Below are 16,718 nucleotides of genomic sequence, written 5' to 3'. Positions count from 1 at the left end.
ATAATACCACGTCAGGCTGAAGTAAAGCAAAGAACTGTGCATTTTGTGAATCTGAAACTAAGCAGAAATTGCTGGAGATACTCAACAAGTCTGGCCGCACCTGTGAAGGGAAAGCAGAGACAACGTTTAGCGTGCAGTCACCCATCTTCAGACGCAAAGAGGAAACGTATCTGGTGCAAGAGGAGATTTCAGTGCAAGATGGAAGTGCAGTACATCACTCCAGCCACATCTCCTCTGGTTCGCCAGCTACTTTTCATTTTTCTTTCTTTTCTGTTCTCTTTTATTAAGTTTATCTTCCCCTCTCTCCCATCAACTTTTAACCTCTGAAACTTACCTGGAGGGAATGCAAAAAGGGAGAGGTGAACTTCAGTTCCTTCTTGCGCGGGAGATGAGTCAGAGACCGTGCCAGTGCGGGAGGAGAGTTCCGGAGGTGAGTTGCGGGCAGAGACTGGTACGGGAGGAAGTCCGATGCTAAGCCAGCCCGAGAGACATGGAAGATTGGCGAGTCAAATGCGAGAGAGGAGTATGGGAGGCATTCTGAGCCCAGCTGGCCTGACAGTCGAGTCCTGGAGGCGAGTCAAGTATCGGAGCCGATGCGGGAGGTAGTGTGAGTCTGGAGCAGTCTAGAGGCGAGTCATGGTTGCGAAATTGCGGCCTGGAAACTGGCGCGAAAGGGAATCCGAATCGAGTCCAACTCGAGGAGATGAGTTCTGGATATTTGGCCGAATGCCAGCACAAGAAGGCAGCGAGGCCTCGAGTTCTGAAGACTGACTGGGACGGAGTCAGATTAAAGGAACATAATTTGTGTACATTTTGAAGATGCTTTTGTTCCGTGTCAGGGCTTTGAGTATTTCCAGTACTATTTGAAACTTTGCATTCCTATGCTCGATTTTTGTCTACACTTTCAATTATTAAACACACGTACCTGTATCTGGGTATCCTCTACTTAAGATGGTCCCCGCCTCCCTCACCTGTCCTTCCTCCCACCTATCCCCTCCTCCCACCTCAAGCCCCACCCCCATCTCCTACCTACTAACCTTATCCCGCCCCCTTGACCTGTCCGTCCTCCCTGGACTGACCTATCTCCTCCCTACCTCCCCACTTACACTCACCTTTACTGGCTGCATCCCCGCCTCTTTGATCTGTCTGTCTCCTCTCCACCTATCTTCTCCTCTATCCATCTTCTATCCGCCTCCCCCTCTCTCCCTATTTATTTCAGAACCCCCTTCCCCTCCCCCATTTCTGAAGAAGGGTCTAGACCCGAAACGTCAGCCTTCCTGCTCCTCTGATGCTGCTTGGCCTGCTGTGTTCATCCAGCTCTACACCTTGTAATCTCAGATTCTCCAGCATCTGCAGTTCCTACTATCTCTGAAATACTTTTATTTTGCCATATTTGAATAAATAAATTTTAGACGGAACAATATCCAATTATCAGTTTTAGAGACAATTCAATTGTGTGACGTATGAAAGAAATAGTTGAGGTTAAAGGAAAGGCCATTTTGCATTTTGCAAGATTCATTCAGTTGTGATTCAACTTGATCTTAATCTCTGCATCACGTTGGAAATGCTTCACTGTCTTCCATAGTTCCTTCCTCTTTTCTAAATATTCTGTACTCTGCACCTATAATTCCTGTACGTCTTCATATCCTCCTTTTTCCACGCTGACTCTAGCCTGTGAATTTGTTTTCTTATTTCTCTGTGCATATTTCCACTCTCTTCAGGCCTGTTACTCTCAATGTTTTTCCCTGATATAATTTCTCATTTTTTTGCGCTAATTCCCCCTAACGTCAGATTGTGGAGATCTGACACGGGCTTCACTGTTTCTTGAAGTACAGCTTAGCTGTCTTCCACTCTGCGTACGTTTCTGTACGAGCTCGCCATATGTTTGCAACGCTGTGCCCTCATGGCGCAGAAATAAATGGCACTGTCGCTGGTGCTGCAGTTTCTCACAGTCAGGGCACTGAATTTATTCCCTTCACCGATTGAAGCAGTGATCTTTTCGTGTGAATCAGCTCTGCGACTGGCCATCACCAGATGCTGGGGTGGCTGATTCGGGAGTTGTTTATACCAGTACACAATGGAAAAAGCAATGGTGCTGGTACAGTTCATGGATGCGATTCCCATTTCACTTACAACAGCCTGCCCAGGGTACTGCTTCACCTCATCTTGTCCAGACACCTCTGTGCAGATCAGAGTGGAGAAAAACAAAATTACTCTATGCGTATGCAACATTGTCATATTACATGAAACGCTGGTCAAAGCAAATGTCTACAGAGGACGAATTATAAGCAGCAGATAGATTAATTATCCGGATAGTAAACGATGGGCCAAACGCCCTATTTAGAGTTCGCTTCTTGTCGAAGTTCCAGAAGAAGTTGAGTCTCCAGCGTTTGTCTTTCAGTACCAAGCCTTTCACACTGACAGCTATTCTCACTGTCTGTAAGTTTGGTCCACCTCGTTCCCTCACGTTCAATATTTATCACAGGTTTGCACTACCCCCTATTGGTGTATAATGGTAATTGCGATGTACAATTTTTCAACACAAATTGCAGTTGGATGGATAGCGTTCAATTGGAATAGATATGCCCTCCTTCCCGGTAAAATAGTTTCATGCGGGAATACTGGGCATTTCAGCTTCATTTGCAGCATCCAATAGTTCAGGCTGTTTTCCTTCTGCTGTAGCTGAAACTTCCACAGTGTAATCGTTCGCAGTATAACAGGGGAAATATCTCAACATTAATCGTATAATTTCAATTTTCGCTTTCAATGCGTGTGTTTCATCATATTGTTGTGATGCGTATTTTACTTTCTCTAAATATATCAACAGGAGAAGCAACATTGAAAGCTCATCACAGTAATTCAATTTTGCATAGAACTTGCCCTCAATATTAAAATAATGACTCATTTCCACATCTATTACTTCCGGACTGGTACAGAACCTACCCTTTGTTGACATGGAACACGGAATAGAAATTTCCAGCACTCGATGGAAATTTTGAAAGACGGTTGTGCACAACAATAAGTATCTCTACTCATGTTTTAGACATTCATGTTCCTTCTGTCTTTAGTTTTGGATTTAGGTCGACATCTGATAAGAATGAATGTGCTTTTCGTGAGGACAACTTCACTACTTCAGGAAAGAACTGTGGATGCTGTAAATCAGGAACAAAAACGAAAGGTGTTGGAAGAGCTCAGCAGGTCTGGAAGCGCCTGTGAAGTAAAAATCAGAATTAACGTTTCAAGTACAGTGATCCTTCCTCAGAACTGCTGGTAGCTGGGAAAACGTCGGTTAAGATAGGAGGAGGTATCTGAGAGCGGGTGCTAACCCATTGCAATGTGGAGGTCAGTACGCAAGACTACAACAGCACCACCCTAATTGGAAGCCTTAGTAGAAAAGTCATGGTTAGATCTAGCCGCTTTTCCTTTTCCTTTCAGGAATCAATGCCCAGAAGATGCAACAACTCAGAGATACCCATGGTCCTCTGAAAGCTTCCTCTCTTCCCCTTCCATCTGACTTCATCTCCTCCCCAAGACCATTCTTGTTGGGTATTCAGCATCCTTCCTCACCTTTCGTTCTCCGATGTTCAACGTTCTCTATTCAGTAAAGGTCTCAGCTTTGTTCCTCTGCGTCCCCACCTTAACGCAATAACATTGAACTCTTCTCCTGCCGTCATCACTTCCATGCTCATTTCTTTGGACAAGAGTCCTCTCCTCGTCCGACAGACCCTTTCGCCCACTTCCAACACTCTACCTCCAAATGAACTCCTCCCTCAGGCCTTTTACCTATACTTGATCTGTTCATTGAGAACTTTTGACAAGATATTTTTCGCCTCAAATTCTCCGCCCTCCTCACTAAACCTAACCTATCTCCCTCTGAATTGATTCCAATCAGTGCGCATAAATCTAACCCTGACTTTATTATTCAGCCTGCAAATAAAGGTTTGTAGTCTGTTGTACTGACCTCGACATTGCAGAGGTTCAGCCCAGCTCTCAGATACCTCCTCCTATATTCCCCTGGACCATGACCCCAACAAGGCACATCAGGCCTTTGTATCAACTACGGTAACAGATCTCATTTCATCTGCTCACCTCCCCCTCCATTGTCTCCAGGCTGGTAATACCCAGCCCCGCACAGCTCACTTCTACCTCCTCCGCAAAATCCACAAACAGGACTGCCCGGGCAGATCCATTGTTTCAGGCTGTTCCTGCCATACAGAACTCATCTACTCCTACTTTGACTCAATCTTTTCTCCCCTGCTCCAATCCCTGCCCACATACACCCATGATTTCTCTGATGCTTTACGCTGATTTCAAAATTTCCAGGTTGTAAGTTGCAGCTGTCTCCTCTTTACCATGGATGCACAATCCCTTTACACGTCCATTCCACGTTTACACATCTTAGGGCTCTCCGTTTATTCCTGGATCGAAGACCTGAACCGTCCCCACCCACCACGATCCTCCTCCGCTTAGTTGAACTCGTCTTCACTCTCAACAACATCTCTTTTAACTCCTCTCATTTTCTTCATGTCAGAGGGGTGGCCATGGGGAGCCGCATGGGCCCCAATTATACCTATTTCTTCATGCGTCATCTGAAACATACTTTGTTCCAGTCCTATTCTAGCCCCCACACATAACTCTTTCTCCGATATATCGATGATATCATCGGTGCTGCTTCCCTCTGTCGTCTGGAATTGGGAAAGTTAATCGATTTCGCATCCAAATTCCATCCAGCCCTCAATTTCACCTGGCCTATTCTGGCTCCTCCCTTCCCTTTCTCGACATCTGTTTCCATTTCTGGGGATAGGCTGCCCACTAATATCCACTGTAAACCCAGTGACTCCCACAGCTACCTGGACTATACGTCCTCACACCCTGCTTCCTGTGAAGACTCCATTCCATTCTTTCAGCTTCTCCATCTCTGTCGCATATGTTCAGATCAGGCTAACTTCGACAATGGAGCCTCCAAAATGCCCACCTTCTTCATGAACTTAGGATTCTCCAGCAGCATTGTCGACAGAGACCTCAACTCGGTCTGACTCACCTTCTATGCTTCTGCACTCACATTCTGTTCTCCCTCGCGGTAAATCAATAGGGTTCTCCTTGTCCTTATCGAACATCCCACCAGCATTCACGTCCAGAAGATCATCAAGCAGCATTCCAACACGTCCAACGTGATGATGCCACCACGAGACACATATTCATCTCCCTTCCCTTATCTGCCTTCTGCAAGGACCATCCCGTCCAGAACATCTTTGTCCACTCTTCATTCACTCCCAGCACCCTCTCCCCACATCCCCACGGCACCTTCGCCTGCAACCAGCGAAGATGCAACACCTGCCCATTTGCCTCCCCCTTCCCCACTATCCAGGAGCCCAAACATACCTTCCAAGTGAAGAAATACTTCACCTGCACTTCACAGAATGTAGTCTACTGCGTTCACTGCTCACAATGTTGTCTCCTCTACTTTGGGGAAACGAAGCGTTAACTGGATGACCACTTCACAGAACATCTACCTTCTGCTCGCTAAAAAAAAAACCATGAGCTTCCAGTTACCTGCCACTTTAACATACCACTCTGTTCTCTGATCATCGTGTCTGTATCTGACTTGCTGCAGTATTCCAACAAAGCTCAACACAAGCTGGAAGAACAACTACTCATTTTATGCTTGGGGACTCTGCAGCCCTCCGGACTCAATATTGAGTTGAGCAATTTTACAGCCTACACTGTCCCGTATCCTAGCCTCCTACCCCACATACTAGACCTTGTTATCACATAGCCTGCCATGGCACACTACCTATTATTAGTCACTAACAGTCCCCATTAACAACTCATCACCCTCCCAGTCAGATCGTTATCAACTCCTTTATCCATCCAACTGCACTTCTCCCTTCGGTCTCTTTACTTTATAAGATTGTTTACTCCCTACCCCATTCCCCTCCCCATTTTCTGCATATAAACCGATGTTTTCCCAACTACCACCGGTTCTGTCGAAGGTTCACAGGACCCGTCTGATTTTTTGTTTCCCACTGATGCGGCCAGGCCAGCTGAGCTTTTCCAGCAACTTCTGTTTTTGTTCTCCACTTCAGGATACCCCTCTATTTGATTTTTTTCCAGGTTCGAATATTTTTATTTAAAATGAAATATATCTGCTCTGTCATGCCGCCACGTTCAGAGAGAATTGAGACAGAATGTAAAAGATGACTTTTCTACGTAGCTTTAATTTCTCATGGATAATCAACTGGTACTGGCAGAATCAACTGATGATCATTGTGATAAAATGAACGAATAATTCTGCATATAAAACATAATTTACAAAAATGCACCATTTATTTATTCGCAAATTCGGCGATTTGACAAAGGCCATTACTTTAACTCATTCTAGGCAGCAGCTGATGCAAGTTATGCTTTATTCCTATCCCTGAAATACACAATTGAAAATGAATTTGGCTTCCAACACGTACACCAACCACTTTGTGAATCAGGATTTCTTTGGCTAAAGTCAGTCATAACAGTGGCCAGAATGACTGCCACAAATTAACTGTGTCGAAATTCTGTTATTCATTATGTGCTAAATTACGAGAAATGAAATGTCTGTCTTTACACAGATTTAGTTCTCTGAGCCGCCCACACCATCTGAACTCGTTCGGAAAAGCTTTTGTAGCTTCCGACACAAGAGGGCAGTAGCGATGACGTGGAGATGCCGCTGTTGGACTGGGTGGACAAAGTCAGAAGTCACACGACACCAGGTGACAGTACAACAAGTTTATTTGGAATCATACAAGCTTTCTCAGCGCAGCCCCTTCGTCAGGTGCAGTAGCCCCACTGCCTCAAGACACCAGTCTAAGTTAAGCTTTGCTGCACTTAGAATCAATTTATTTCAATCCTGGTTGCAAGTGACAGTATAATAGACTTGCAGTCATTTGTGAGCTCGCTGGTAGCTCACGAAATGGGGTGACTGAGGACTCACTTTCCCACAGGGAGCAGGTGAACCGTTACTCTCCAGTCTAAATGTGGAGGCGTGTCATTATTCCATGCTTGTCTTTGAAGCTGCAGGCAGAACAGTTGAAACGACTTTTAACAGCTGGCGCACACTCACGGAGGTTAACTGATTGTACCCTTCCTCTCATTCGGAGCAGGTGACTCCTCGCTCCACAATATGGATGATTTGGCGTGTCATCAAGTGGCGTACTTGAGTGAACGCTTTTCCACACTCAGAGCACGTCAACAGCCTCTCCCCATTGTAATTTATTGTTATGTTTCAGTAGTTTGAATGAACTGCTGACCCCTTTCCACAATCAGATCAAGTGAGTGGTCTGTCTCCAATACGTGTACGTTTGTGTCTCAGAAGGTTGGCTGACTAAGTTAATCCCTTTGCACAGATGGAGTAGATAAATGGTCTCTCCCCAGTGTGACTGTGTCAGTCTTTTGCCAACCGGAATGGGTATTTGAATCGTTTCCCAGATTTGATTTCCACAACATGTTTGTGGTGTGTGTGTGTGTGTGTGTGTGTGTGTGTGTGTGTGTGTGTGTGTGTGTGTGTGAGATAGAGAGATAAAGAGAGAGAGAGAGAGAGAGAGATTGCCCTTCTCCAGACTGGATTATCTGTGGATCCACTCAGTCCCTGCTCTGAATAGTGAGTTAATTTTATTAGACTACGTAATTGGTTTAAATCGCTTCTGCTGTAAGAGCCTTGCAATATCCTCACTCGGGTGTGTGTATCTCAGTGTTTCGTCCACTCACACGGATCAGCGAAACATAAGTAGTTGACATTTGTAGAGAAGTTTGGGATAGTTTATTAAACTTTTTAAGAAGTAACAGTTTGGATACAATACATAAGTCAACTAGTCAAAGAACAATACACAAATCTTGATAATTGCGGAGGCTTCACTGATGCCAAAGGATGAACGCTGATGCATTTCAGTAAATAAAGTTGGAAAGGCTACCCGGCAGAAGTATTATGATTTACTAACCTTTAGCCTTCCTCAATCTTTTCTCGGTCATCTTTCATCTGAAGATAACAGCTCCTATAAAATAATTGCTATCTGCAATAACCGCCTGACGACCACTCCCTTATGATATGCCGTCTTCATAATGTTTGTCAATCACCCATTTAAATCCGTACAGCCAAAAGTAAAGCGAATTCAGGCCAACAGCCCACACTTCCCCACCTTCATCTGAAGCTTACTTTTCATTCCGCAAAATTTATATTTTCCTAAACACATCATTGTTAATAGAGGACATATTGTGCCATATAGTTCTTGGACGCCAACTCTATTGAATTCCGCGACCTTGACAATCCTGATAGAAATCATTTTTTTATTCAATCTTTCTTTGAACTTCATTTTACCTGTATTTACTTTGGATGTGTTTGCACTGGTGAAGGCTAGGTACTTACATAGAATACATTTTACTGCTCTTTCATTGTTGTAAAACAAACAACGATGGTGTTGAAAGGTTGCAACAGTGTATTCTTCAGTTCTTCTCGAAACTTGGTCTGTGTTACTGCGTAGATAAATATGTTAGTGCAGGAGCTGAGCAGTTGCAGCATGTTGGTCGTCTCTTGAAGGATGTACTGTGGGTCATTAAAATCCAGGCCGCTGAAGTAGGCCTCACCTGTAATCTGCACGTAAAGGAAATGTCCGACATAGGTCACCCACAGTAAGAGGAAGCTGAGAGAGATGGCAAACAGCAGAACAATAGACTTCTTGCGATTGACCATCTCTGGGTCTTGTCGATTCTCACTGGCCCGGAGTCTTTTGCGGGCTCTGCTAGCCACTAGAATGTGTCTTACAATCAGAGCATTGAGCAACAGAATAAGGAGGAAAGGAACAAAGGGGGTTAAGATGCGGTCCAGCCAATCATAGGCCTGCCAGACTGGCCAATTGTAATAGCTGAACTTAATGTCACAGAACCAGGGCACCCCATCCAAGACGTACAGTGGCTGGTAGATAAAATAGAAAGGGATATTCTTGACACAGCTTAGGGCACAGACAATTCCTATGACTAACGATGCAGTTTTCTCAGTGCAGTACCTGGTCTTCAGGATCTGACAGCTGATGGCCACAAAACGGTCAACAGTGAAGGCCACTGTCAGCCAGACTGAGCCATCACGAGTAGCATACACCAGCACAGTGCTGAGTGCACAAGAAGGCATTGTGGACAAGATACTGTCACGAAAGTAGATACCAGCAATCCGGTTGAGGATGACAGCTGTGATGATGACAAGGAAATCAGCCACCGCTATCGCCACCAGGTAGTAGGTGATGCACCGGGACAGTCCACATCGTTCTCGAGATAGGATTATGGTCGCCATCAAATTGGCTGTGACAGAAAAAGAAGTCATCTTATCTGTTAAATTCAAAGGTCAGGCATTGCCCAATCGAATCTGCTACTGAAATCATCCCGGTGCATTCATTTTCGAACTCTGGATTTAAATTGTTCTAAAGCCTTGGTTGTTTGTTTAATATTCACTCACAAAGAGGCAAGCATTTGCTGCAGTTAAACGTTTGTGAATCAGAAAATCTTGCCTTATTTTCCTTTCAAAAACTTCAGCCTGCAGAAAATGACTTTGTTATCTGAACGAGAGACCGTTTAAATTGTTGGCCATTGTTTGAGCTTGAGATACTTTACCAAACGCCTTCCTCTTCATTAAAATATAGTACTGACATTACGTATTACATAATGTCAGAGAGTCACACAGCATAGAAACAAGCACTTCAGCCCACCATGTCTATGCTGACCAACAAACATTAAACTATACGTATCCCACTTACATGCAGTTGGTCTACAACCTCCTATTCCAGATCTTTTCAGTGCTTATCCAGATACTTCTTAAATGTTGCGAGAGTACCTGCCTACATTACTCTCTGAGCCAGATGGCTTCATTTTTTTTATCACTCTCCGGTTGCAAAAATAACGTCTCTCTGAACCACTTCCTTCCCACCTTAAGTGAATGCACCCTGGCCTATAACACATCTGCCATGGGAAAGAAATTCTCACGATCTGCCTGTGCCTCGCGGAATTTTGTCTGAAACAACCAGATCCCACCCCACCCCCTCTCCCCCGCAGTATGCTCTGCTCCAAACGCAGCCCATCCAGTCTCTCCTCATAACTGACACTTTTCATCGAAAGCAACGTTCTGACGAGTTTCCTGCACCGTCTGCATTCCATCACGTCCTTCTGATAGGATGGCGAACAGAACTGCACACATTACACCATCGGTGGCCGAAGCAATGTTTTATAAAGTTGCAGCGTGGACTTTCTTGTTTCTGTATTCTACATACATGCTCATGAAGGAAAGTCTTCTGTTTGCTTTATTCTCCAATCTGTCCACCTGTACTCACATCGCCAGTGATCTATTGACCTGTACCCAAGGTCCCTTTGTTGCTCAGTAGTATCTAGGGAACTACCACTCATTTTCCATATCCTTCTCTTATTAGATCTCCCAATGCATTACCTCGCACGTATCAGTATTGAATTCTACCTGCCATTGCTCTGCCCAGTTGATCAATATCAAACTTGTGGGCGGCACGGTGGCACAGTGGTTAGCACTGCTGTCCCACAGCGCCAGGGACCCCCGTAAGATTCCAGCCTCGGGTGACTGTCTGTGTGGAGTTTGCACATTCTCCCTGTGTCTGCGTGGGTTTCCTCCAGGTGCTCTGGTTTCCTCCCACAGTCCAAAGATGTGCAGGTTAGGTGGATTGGCCATACTCAATTGTCCATAGTATTCAGGGATGTGTAGATTAGGTGGGTTATAGGGGGATGGGTCTGGGTGGGATGCTCTGAGGTTCGGCGTGTTGGGCCGAAGGGCCTGTTTCCACACTGTAGGATTCTTATAGCCTGAGATCATCTCCTCTCTATCATTAACACCAAGTTTTGCTTAATCCGCAAACTTACAAATTATACCTTTTACATTCACTTTGATTTTATTCGTGTGCATAAGACACAACAAGGGTCCCAATACCAATATCACAGCACACCGCTGGTTCCAGGATTCCAATTACAAAAATATCCCTCCACCATCACTCATTGCCTCCTAATTACAAGCCAATTTTGGATACAGATTTTTTTTTAACTTTCCTTCGATCACCTGAGCTCGTGCTGTTTTGACCAGTCTCCCATGTAGGGCCATGTCAAAGGACTTACTGAAGTCCATGTGAACAATATTAATTTTGCTGCCACATGAAAGAAATTGAGTCATCTTTTCAAAAAAAAAACTCTATGCAATTAAATTAGCCAGGCAAGATCTCCCTCTTTATTCTGAATATCACGCATTTACAACCATCCTTTTGTAACAACTGCGACAATTAGAACAGTCTCTTGAAACTCAGTCCACTGTTACTGGTAGCAAGCTTCAGCTCATCTGAAATGCTTGCGACCTATGTTCCTACTCACACAAAACCCCTGACATCAATCAAAACCATGATTTATCATGTACTTTGTTTTCTGGCATAGGAGTTCTTTGAACTTAACACGAAAGTACTTATTTTCAAATCTTTCCACAGCCATGCCACCCAGCAGTCTTGCAATCTCCTGGATCTCCATCAGCCAAAATTTGTCCCCTTCTGCATCCCTGAATTTGACTTTTCCATCAGTAGCCCTTGTGGCCTCAGTTGAGAACCCCTAAATCACTGAAATCCTCTCTCTCGACTGCTCCAATGCTCTCTTTTTTTCTTTAAGCCTTGTGGTCTGATTACATGTTTCGTCATTCTCTCGCATAAATCCGAGTGTAGTCATTGCTGTACTTTGATTATTGAAGTTGCTGTGAAGCACCCCATTATATTACAAATGGGTGTGGTTGTACAACGTAAGCACAAATCTAGTTTCTGAACGGGAAACAAGAGGCAGACAATAAATATTAATCTTCCAGCGATGGCCACATGCACGAAAATAAGAAATAGCATAAATCAACCATGTATTAAATATAATGCACACATAGTACAATGCATTTTTAAAATGAACACTTTTTCTTCTTCCAAGGTGACAGCTCAGACTCATGTAATTACTAAACATATTTTTCTAATTCAAACCATAAAGTTTTGCTATGTAATTAATCATTGTAGCAGTTTGTGATGGAGCTGCTGCATTAGAAAAAAAGTGCATTATGATGGGCTATTATTTCATTCAATACTAAAAATGGGAGAATGAAATCTGCTGGTAACAATGAAACAAAATATTTTCCTTCGTGTTTCCGCAATAAAAAGAAATTTCTAAAAATTACACCGCAGAAAATTGAATGATATGTTATACTATCTTTACACTACTGAAATAAATATGTCAGTTCAATATCATATATTATATCTCTTTATAGTTTTAGAGTTGAATCTCCTTATACTCATAATGTACTCAATATCAGAATTAATCAGAAATATCCAGTTGTGGAGAGACAATGGTTCTAGCGATTTGAAAGCAAAAGTTATAGCTTACCCGGAACACCAATAACAGCAAGGACTGGATAATAAATGGCATAGAACTGTCCATTCGCTGGCCCGTGCATCGTCTTTCAGAAATTAAGAAAAATCTTCAAAGTGTGCACTTAATCGAATGATACACTGAAGGCTTCGTTCATTTATCGCTAATGAAACTCTCCAGAGACACAGTTAGGTTGCAATGTGCACATTTGTTACAGTTGGTTGAACAAACAGATTCACTCAACGTTTCATGTCTTCTCTTTGCAATACTGGAAAAGTAAATACCTCCATTATCTTCGCTGGCGAACTGATGGCTGCATATTCTGTCTTTACCCCAAAAGCATGCTTTGCAGTTTCCACCAAATGAATGTCCTGATGTTAGATACTAAAGTGAGACCTTGCCTGTAGCCTAAAATGATTCCCCCATCATGTACTTGGTTTTGTAACATGGTTTTGCATTTAATTCTAAAAGCTTTTCACGAAACAAAATTAATTACTAGCTGAACATTTAAGGAAAAAATCATTAGCTGTTGTGGATATTCATCTGAGATGAAGGCCAGAGCTCATTGCAGTAAAGTTCTGCACCATATTTGAACTGCCAAATAATCCTTGTGCTCTGGGAAACAATTCAAGTGAGAACTAACTCCAAGAGCTCCAGTTCGATCTGACTGCTCCAATTCATAGGACAACTGACACTATTCTTCATATATTGAAAAGAAAGACATGGTAAGCTAAAGAAATTACTGAAACATTGTCTAGAAATAAATTGGCTAATTGTAGTGACAACTGGGACAAGGAACATGTATTATGAGAAGATGGGTGCTCCAGTGTCATGGTAACTGAGATAGAGTCAACGTGAAAAGACTGGAACAGGTAGATGTGTTGACTTCCAAAAGGTATTTGATAAGTCGTCACTTCAAAGATATTTGTATATGATAAAAGAACCTTGTGTCGAAGGTTGACATAAACAGCAACTAAGGATTGGTAAGGATCTGCGTATTTTGAGACAAATGATCTTTCTCACCTGTCCACGTTATCTCTAGTGGAGTGCCACGGGAATATATTATTAGATCATTCATTTTTTTCTCGGCTAATTCAACGATTTAGATGAGAAGAGTGAACGCATTTAGACTAAATTTACCGAAAATGAAAGGTACCAAAGGAAGTATTGAAGTCGAATTAGAGAATCAACAAAGGTATGCATACAGGTTGCGTAAATGGGCAAAAGGTTGTTTCATTGTGAAATATTGTGAAAATAAGCGTGACTCTGTCCACTTTGGCAGGGATGATGGAAATACAGTGTAACATTTAAATGGAGTAACATTGCTGGAGAACAACCTGGGTGTCTTTGTTCTTGAATCTCTTAAATGTAGTGTGCAGTTTGTGGAAGTGATTAAACAAGTTGTTATTTATCGTAAAGGGAATTTAAAATAAAATAAGAAAAATGCGTTGCATCTTTGCAGAATATTGAGGAGACCACATCTAGAGTACTGTGCCAGTTGTGGTTATTTAAAAAAGAATGAAATACTCGCTTTGAAAGCAGTTCAAAACAGATTTACTCGATTCATTCCTGCATCAAGCGTTCGTTTATGCAAAAACAAACTTGAGTATGTTACACCCATTTTGGAATTAACAAAAATTAAATGCAATTTTATTAAAATACGTATGATCTTAACGGAATTGAATACTGTGGCTTCCCGGATAATTTTCCTCTTGTGAGAGAAACGAAAGCTAGTGGAAATAGTTTAATAATAAAAAATCTCCATTTAACGACAACGATAAAGCTGATTTTTTTTTCAGAGGATCTTTCTTCCCGGGCAGATGGTGAAGGTTGGGTTTTGAAACATATTTAAAGTTTTAGTTAGAAATGTCATCGGCAAACAGAGAAGATGAATGTGTGTTGATAGCACGAAATAAAATCGACGTGACAACAATCAAATCTTATTGCATGTTGTAGGAGGCTCGAAGGGGCGGATACTTCATAGGGGATCTTTAATTCCGAAATAATTTATTAAACCTGACTCATTACCGATTACAATTTACCAGATAGCCTGCTTTATGGTAGACTTCATCAAAAAATTACTTTGGGGAAATTATCCTGAATGCACTCACATTGCGGTGGGTCTGGAATCACACGTGGGCCCGAAAAAGGTAACGATGGCGGATGGCCTTCCCTAAAGGACATTAGTGGACGAGGTCGGTAATTGCAACTATTGTTAATGTTTACATGGTCAGCAGCATTTGCAGGAATTGGAATTTTAATCATTGCTGTGGATCGGAACACATGACTACAGAATGACAGCCTTGGAGTTTCGATTCATTATCCAGTCATATTACACCACGACAAATCACCGATTTTACAGGTCGAAGAAACTGAAAATACGAGAAATGGTTTTAGAATCTCTGTACTTGACAAACCCCTTGCTGTGTGAAAAATTCTCGTTCCTTGGCGAAATTCCTAATTGCAATGGATATGCTGCTATGGCTGTGAATTTTCATGGTTTATTCTCCTGGAGCGTCGGGTAGAACCCAACCTCTTCGTTACAGCTCGATGATAATTCTGTGTCAGATTTGCAGTCGTCTCCAAGAATCATTGGCAGGGATTTTTGCTTCCGGGTGTATCAGATGAGTCGACTGATTTGTTCTCAATGATATTTATAAACAACGTAGGCTCCAGTCTCTTGGAATCACCCCGTCGTTTGTGTCTGTGTTGTGCATCAATTCCATCACTTTTGTGTCTTGAGTATATTTACGCTGAGAATGTAAAGTGAACTTTACTCTGTAAATAACCGCGTGCGACAGACCCAAGGAGTGTTTACTGAGACGGGAATCTTCTTCCTCGTATATACTGTCCTGAATAAACTTACTGGGCAGTCTGTTTTTTTTTTAGAGGACATGACATATACTGTCACAGCCGACAGCATGAATGAAGTCACCAAGTGTTGCTCGCTGTGCAATCATTCTTCAAGTTAGATTTGTCATAGAAAGGCAGATGTCTTGACACTTCAGATGTCTTAACTTCATGGCGCAGTGGCACATTTTCTGAAATCTTTTGGGTTCAAACACAGCCCATAGGCCATTGTCAAAAAAAAAAAATCCTGGGGAGAGGGGGAGAGGTAGAGGTGCTGGATTATAGAATTTTAAGTAGGATGTTGGAACGTTTTTTCAGAATGATAGAATCATGGAATTTTATCATACAGAACGAGGCTGTTCGAACCTGTATGGCTCCCGAAGGAGCTACCGAGCTTGTCACACGCTCAGCTGTATCTCAGCAGCTCCAAAAAATTGTCACTTTTAAATATATATCCAGCTCACTTTTGAAACCTCCTCTGGAACCTGCCCTCAATGCTCTACCAGGCAATGCATTCCAAATCCTAACAACTCTCTGAATAAAGATGTTTCTCCTTATCTCACTCCCAGTTGTCTTGCTGAAAATCTTGAAATTATCACACCTAGCTACTAACATAGCAACTCGTGCAAATAGAATATCCTTCTCTAACCCATCAAAATTGCTCATAATTCTGAACAGCTCAACAAGGTTATCGCTTAATCTTCTCTGCTTCAAGGAGACTAAGCCCAGTGTCTCCAATCTCGCCCTGTCTCTAAATTCCTTCATTCCTGGTATCAGTGTAGTAAATCTTCTTTGCACTCTTTCTAGGACTTCCTTAAATAAGGTGACAAGAACTGAACACAATACTCCAATGTGCTTAATGTTTTAGCAAGCATCTGCAGCTCGGGTTGCGTTTGGAGTCGTTGTTTGGCTCGCCGAGCTGACTGGTTTTCGTGCAAACTTTTCGTCCCCCTTGAAGGTGACATCGTCAGTGCTAGCGTCTGTTGAAGCGCTGTTGTTCTGCTCCGTTCTGAATTCATACGGTCCGGTCTGTCAAACTGAGTGATTCTGTTTCCGGTTTTGCTCCGTTGTGGTATGTAGATGGGGTCTATTTCAAAATAAGAGATAACAAGATGTAGAGCTGGATGAACATATCTGAAGAAGGGTCTAGGCCCGAAACGTCAGCTTTCCTGCTCCTCTGATGCTGCTTGGCCAGCTGTGTTTATCCAGCTCTACACCTTGTCATGTCCCTCAGAACCTTACTGCTTCCGAGGCCAGTGATATTATTACCACACCACCGTCAGACCGTTTCAGTTTCTGCTGATGTTAATAAACTCCAGTTCAACTGAGGTATTAATATACTGTATAAGCATGAAATAAATCAGTTTTGTGTTAAATATGTTGCTTTAGATTTTTTATCTTTCTCACCAGTAATTGTTTGGGAAACACAGCAGATCTACCAGCATCTGTGGAGACAA

At 42.7% G+C, this 16,718-nt stretch overlaps 1 protein-coding gene and 1 gene segment (V, D, J or C); both read right to left on the bottom strand.

Annotated features, from left to right (window-relative positions):
• Positions 1–1,836: 1,836 nt before the first annotated feature.
• On the bottom strand, positions 1,837–8,001 carry LOC109934716. The segment is given in 2 exon segments: positions 1,837–2,180; positions 7,971–8,001. Coding segments are annotated over 2 exon segments (375 nt in total).
• Positions 8,002–8,407: 406 nt separating this feature from the next.
• Positions 8,408–12,457, bottom strand: LOC109934717 (probable G-protein coupled receptor 139). Its single transcript, XM_020533383.2, has 2 exons — positions 12,427–12,457; positions 8,408–9,321 (listed from the first exon to the last, which is right to left on the bottom strand). The coding sequence occupies exon 2, from the start codon at positions 9,311–9,313 to the stop codon at positions 8,408–8,410; it is 906 nt and encodes a 301-aa protein (XP_020388972.2). The 5' UTR covers positions 9,314–9,321; positions 12,427–12,457.
• Between the last annotated feature and the right edge of the window lie 4,261 nt (positions 12,458–16,718).

This window comes from Rhincodon typus, chromosome 42 (genome assembly GCF_021869965.1).
Source record: "Rhincodon typus isolate 14 chromosome 42, sRhiTyp1.1, whole genome shotgun sequence".
Lineage (NCBI taxonomy): Eukaryota > Metazoa > Chordata > Chondrichthyes > Orectolobiformes > Rhincodontidae > Rhincodon > Rhincodon typus.
The sequence above is the reverse complement of the archived record's forward strand: the minus strand, read 5'-3'. Positions and strand labels throughout refer to the sequence as shown.

Excerpts from the sequence above, each read along its gene's own strand:
- LOC109934717 (XM_020533383.2), bottom strand. The coding sequence starts at position 9,313 with ATGGCGACCATAATCCTATCTCGAGAACGATGTGGACTGTCCCGGTGC.